The sequence below is a fragment of the Alligator sinensis genome, unplaced genomic scaffold, assembly GCF_000455745.1.
Source record: "Alligator sinensis unplaced genomic scaffold, ASM45574v1 scaffold112_1, whole genome shotgun sequence".
NCBI lineage: Eukaryota > Metazoa > Chordata > Crocodylia > Alligatoridae > Alligator > Alligator sinensis.
The window spans coordinates 1,593,367-1,599,366 of record NW_005841892.1 but is presented as its reverse complement, the minus strand read 5'-3'; the positions used below and the strand labels follow the sequence as shown (position 1 = coordinate 1,599,366).

Sequence of the window (6,000 nt, the reverse complement as noted above, 5' to 3'; positions counted from 1 at the left end):
CCCGATGGCTGTCCCCCCAGTCTCTGGCACTTAAAAAAAGAAAGCCTCTACTCATGGAAGGAGCAGGGGCTGTGGGGGCTTCCGCCTCTCCTGGCAGAGCCCCCACTGGCAGCATGGGACAGTGGGGGGCAGCAGGGCCCAGGCTGGGGCTGTGCAGCCAGTGGGGGAGGATACTGACCCAGATGGGCAGCTGATAGTGTTAGTGAGAGATTATTTTCTGCTCCCGCCTTGCCAGTGAGTGTGGGGGGATGGGGGAATGAATAGGGTGTGGAGGGAGCGAGTAGGGGGCTGGGAGAGCAAGCAGGGAACTAGGGGAAAGAATGGGGGTGGAGGGAACAAACAGGGGGTTGGGAAAGTGAGCAGGGAGCTAGGGGGAATGAATGGGGGCAGGGGGAATGAACAGGGCCTGGAGCCAGGCCAGGCCTTCCCCATGGTCCCCTCCCCTTCCTCCTCTAGCCCCACACTCCTCTACTTACCTGGCACAAAGCCAGGTCCAGGTCCCTGAAGCTTGCATTGCTGCCTGCCCCACACAGGCAGGCAGCATGCTTCAGCATCAGGACAAGGGCCAACCATAGAGATGCTTTGGCAGCTAGAACATCTCTGTGGAGGACCTATCCTCTGGTTGCCTCAGCATGCGACCTTGCCCTGCCCCATTTTTTTCACTCTGGTTTTTTTTTTTGGACCCCTGAATATCCAGGGGTCTAATGTTGCCCCTGCATTGCAAACTTGCAGTATGGGAACCTTTTCCCATTCCTACATGTGCCTTTTGCAGCATCAGGCTCAGAGAGTAGTAATCAGTGGCTTTAGATGCTGTCTAGGTGGCAGCCGGGATCAAATTGGCTCGATGTCTAGTTGGCAGCTGGTATCAAATGGAGTGCCTCAGGGGTCAGTCCTGGGGCTGGTTTTGTTCAATGTCTTCATCAACGATATGGAAGATGGCATAGAGTGTACCCTCAGCAAGTTAGCAGATGACACCAAGCTGGGGGGAATAGTACATAAACTGGAGGGTAGAGTTAGGAGCCAGAGAGACCCGAACAAATTGGAAGATTGGACAAAAAGGAATCTCATGAGGTTCAACAAGTACAAGTGCAAAACTCCATGCTTGGAGGTTTTTATGACCCAGCTAGACAAAGCCTCGGTTGGGATGATCTAGTTGGGGCTGGTCCTGCTTTGAGCAGGGATCTGGATAAGATGACCTCCTGAGGTCCCTTCCATCCCTAATTTTCTATAATTCTATGATTGAGTGCAGACTTAGCAAATTTGCAGATGACACCAAGTTGGGTGGAGTTGTGTGGACTCCAGAGAGTATGGCAATTATTTTACCTTAATGCCTTTATCTGGTATCATTCATACATTCTATTAATGTCTTAATAACCTATGCCATCTTTTTTGTGTGGGGTTGGTAGAGGAGGGACAGTTGGAGGGGAGGGTGAGAGCTTTTTACCCTAAATTACAGTCATATTTGAATTTATTCCTCAGGCTGGTTCTCCATCATAACTAAGTGGGGTGGGGTGGGGAATAATAATAAAAAAGAAAGCCCCAGAAATCTCTATAATTCATTCTTTTCCTAATTGTATGAAATGTATTTCATAAAGTAAGATATATAGTTTTATGCTCTGTGGATAAGTCGCTTAACCGCCCCCCCCCCAATATATATATATATGAAAAGATTTTGACTATGAATTTAAATAAAAGTAGTTGTTTTTTGTCCTGTGTGTTAAGAACTAACAACTTCTTTTGGTTTCACTTATATTTGTTTGTGCTCAGCACTTCTGGAAAGAAAATCCCTCATTTAAGCTATAATCCTGCAGGCAGAAATGCATATGCTTATTTTGCTTCAGTGAGTTGACCTACTGAGGTCAATGGGAAATATGTCCATAAGCCTGGGAGCAGGTTTCATTTTTGCCGATATAGCATGATGGAGTTCTTTGAGTTCAGATAATAAAACATAAGTGCTTAAATATGGATTCAAGTATCTATTTCATGCTTAAGACTGAAAATTGGAGTCAAAATACACTATATTATGCACAAATCAGCAAAAGATATTCATGAATCTATGGGTAAGTGTGCTCTTAAAGTTATGGTTGTAATTGTGATCACAATAACAGCACATATAAATGACCAGTTACACATGAAAGTGTTCACAGATTCAGTAACAGGAAGAACATAATTATTTGTACATAGATCAGTACATTGATATTATGTCACTGTATGTGTGATTGATAGAATTTCTGTGTCTTTGTGTGCTCACATAACATTTATATCTGTGTTTGTTACAAAAATTAAACAACAGATACATACATCTAAGAAAAAACAGTGTTCACGAAATCTGCATAGGCATTAGGGATGTGCAAAGCATCGGTAGCCAATTTGATTTGGAGGAGATATGGCCCAATTCAGGGACCAAATCTCTGAATCTGAAAAGAATTCAGACACCAATTAAAAACTCTGAATCGATTTGAGACATCAGAATTGATTCAGAAAAAGATTTGGAAAAGATTTGGCAATTCAGCCATAGACTAAACAAACAGCTGACACAGGTACCTCCAGCTGGTAAGTCTGCTGGGGTTGGGGGAGAGGGTAAGGAAGAGGCGTGGGCGAGGGAAGGATTGGGGGTGAAGCAGGGACAAGCTATCCAGCCAGGGCGGGGGGCGTGGGACTCAGGGAGGGGGCCAGGGGGCATGGGATGCGAGCATAGCAGTGCTCTGAGTGGGAGCTATGCCCTGCTGCCACTTGCCCACCTGGGGTTGCAGGTGGCATGATATAGGCATGGCCCACTCTGGGCAGAAGATGGCAAGTGGCAGCAGGGCATAGCCCCCGCTCCAAGTGCTGTTGTGCCCACCTCCCTGCACCCCACCACCCTGGCTGGGTAGCTTGCCCCAGCTCCAGCCCCAATCCCTTCCTCCCGCATGCCTCTTCTCTCCCCGCACCCCCAACCCCCACAGATTTACCAGCTGGGGGCAGCTGTATCTGCTGCCTGTTTAGTCTGTGGCTAAATTTCTGAAGTGGCACCAAATCTTTCAGATCTGATTTGGCCAAATCAAATAGGGACAGCGATTTGAATCTCCGAATTGAATCACTGTCCTCCAAATCAGAATCCGAAGCGAATACTTGCCGCTTTGCACAGGCCTAATAGGCATGTGTACAGTGAACTTGCATTTTGCCCAGGGTTTCTCTTTCTCCTTCCTTGAAATGCCATTGTATATAGTAGCCCAGATTTTCTAGTCTGCTAGCAAACACGTCACTTCATTCAAAGCAGTGAAATGTCTGTAAAAGATATGAATGCATTCAGTAATTAAAACAGATGGTAAATAAAAATAATAATTATATTAAAAAATAACCCTTTAATTGTCCCATAGATCTTTTTTTGTTCGTTTGTTTGGTTGGGGGCGGGGGTTTGGTGGGGGGGGGTTGGTGAATATCCTGAAAGCACAGAGCCCTAGGAAAATTCTGGAGTGGCAGAACTGCTTAACATGTTTGAAAAATGAAATTAAAGAATTAAAAGATAATTATTCTTTATTTCTTCTTCTTGTTTTCTTTCTTTCCTCTGCCTTTTTCATAGGCTCTGTAGCCACTGCCTGTCGTGATCCTGGTGTTCCTATGAATGGAACTCGGAATGGAGATGGAAGAGAACCTGGAGATACTGTTATTTTTCAGTGCGATCCTGGATATGAGCTGCAAGGTGATGAGAGAATAACCTGCATTCAGGTAGAAAATCGATACTTCTGGCAGCCCAACCCACCAGTCTGTATAGGTAAGCAGAAAACATGAAAAAATTGAGAAGTTGTGAAACCTTTCTTACTGGTAATCAAATAGTACTACAAGCCTTATTCCACATATAGATGTGTTATTTATTTACCTTCAGAAACTAGTGGAACTAGTTCCATGGTGTAGTATGCATGTGACAGATCACTCTGCAATAGGCCTGATGGGTGCTATTAAGATCTTTCCTCCTCAGTCATCACTATAATGACTTTTATGTTATCTCCTACAGGCCACTTGGTTTATAATTAGATACCCTGTGGCAGATGAAGCATAGAATCATAGAGAAATAGGTCTGGAAGGGTCCTTAAGAGATTATTTAGTTTAAAACTTTGCTCAAGGCAGAATCTTTTCGGTGTAAGCCAGAAATGTCTGTAAATACCTAAGTTACAGTTAAAAGCTTCCAGTGGTAGGTATTCTATTTTCTTAGGTGATCTGTTCTAGAACTTAAGCACCCTTAAAGTTAGAAAATTCTTCATACTATCTAATAAGATTGGTATGAGGGCAAAGACACCATTAACTTTGGTTTCAAACAAAACCTTAATTAAACCATGGGGAAGTTCCAGAGGACAAGGATAGGACTAATGTGACAGACTTTAGAAAAGATAAATGGGATAACTTGGGTAATGATAGGCTAGTTAGCCTGATGTTAATATGGACAAAATTATGGAAAGACTTTTATGGGGCATGTGAATAGATAGCGCTAAGATAGTACCAATAACCAAAGCTAATGGTTTACCCTCATCCCAATCTTATTAGATAGTATGAAGAAAGAAAGCTAGCCAGCATGGTGTTATGATAATCTTATCAAAGGAAGCTATATTATTTTGATAACATCTTGTTGATAAAATATGCTTATATATCTCCAACACATTTGGCTCAGTCCTGCGTGTCATTCTGATTACACAAATTAATGTGGCTCAAAATAACTGGATTGAAAAGCAGATTAACACACAAAAAAAGTCATATATGTAAAGTGATTATCTAATAGGTTGTTTCTAGTGCAGTTTCTCCTTAGCTTTTTCATCCTTTCCCTGAATGCACTCTGAATTTCTAAACTTGGGTATAGGCAATTGCTGCTCTGGAGTTTCCATATTTGTGTGCACAGAGATAGTTAGCCATGTCTAAAACCTAAAATCTAAGTCAGTCTAAAATCAGGCAGAAGATAGGGTAGGGTAGCAACTTCAAAAGACTAACTCTTAAAGAGGCAAAGAAGTACAACTTCATCAGATGCTACAAATGGACTGGCAGAAAGAAAAAAATATATATAAAAGGGTACAAGACAGGGGAAGGAGACGCTGCTAAGACAGGTAATACCATATTTACTCAAATGCAAAAGAGGGTTTTTTTCTCATTTAACATGGAGGAGGGGGGGGGGGAAGCTCCTTATCTTGGATCTGAATATGAGGTATCAGGGACAGGCAGGTGACTGCTGTGGCTTAAGCTCTGGCTTTGGTCTCAACTGAGGGGAGGAGGATATGTGGTAGAAGGGGATCTGAGGCTGATGGAGGGTAGGCACAGAGGGGACAGAGGCAGCAGGAAGGAGGCGCAAAGGGGTAAGTGGTGGGAGTTGACAGGTGGCATGGGGGAAGGTGTGGGAGCCAAGGGGAAGGGGTCAAGCTGCTTGACCCCCACCCCCACTGCCTGCCCCACACCTCTCCTAGTACTTGCTACTTTACTATCCCCCTGCCTGTCCCACCATGTGCCTCCACACTGTGTCCCCCATTGCCCACTCCTTTACTGCCTCCCCCCACTACTTGACCCCCTGCCACTGCTTTACTGACTGCAGCAGTGGTGGGGGGACAAATTTAAGATGACCCTCCAATAATTAGGTTCTACACCTGGAAAATAATAAGCAATTTATACATTTTCCATATAAAGAATCTAATTATTGTGGTGCTATCTTAAGTTTAGGATTGTCTTGCATTTGGATAAATATGGAAGATAGATTAGATCAGTTAAGATGAACAAACCAGCTAGAGGGACACCAAAAGAAAGCGTCAAGATAACGGAATAATAATCCATAGACTCCATTGCTGGGATAAGAGTTAATACAATTCAGTCTGTAGCTGATTAATTTTTCTATAGTTTTGTAGAAGCATTCTGTTGTCCTTGTCATGGGATTCCTATTGTAGCAGGCTGGAATGGGCTTTGTTGATTTGAATGGGCTTTTGGTTGGGAATTGTACTGTAGATATAAGAAACCTTGTTGTAGATCTGCAGGCAGTGGGAATAGATT

General features: G+C 43.6%; 1 protein-coding gene across 3 annotated transcripts in view; it reads left to right on the top strand.

The window, feature by feature from the left end:
- The window catches only part of CSMD3 (CUB and Sushi multiple domains 3), a 1,313,655-nt gene that overhangs the window by 979,229 nt on the left and 328,426 nt on the right, over positions 1-6,000 (top strand). For all 3 annotated transcript variants that reach the window (XM_025197227.1, XM_006018073.3, XM_006018072.3), the window contains one exon: positions 3,563-3,754. In XM_025197227.1, the coding sequence (XP_025053012.1) occupies positions 3,563-3,754 (192 nt within the window). The remainder of the gene's footprint in view (positions 1-3,562; positions 3,755-6,000) is intronic.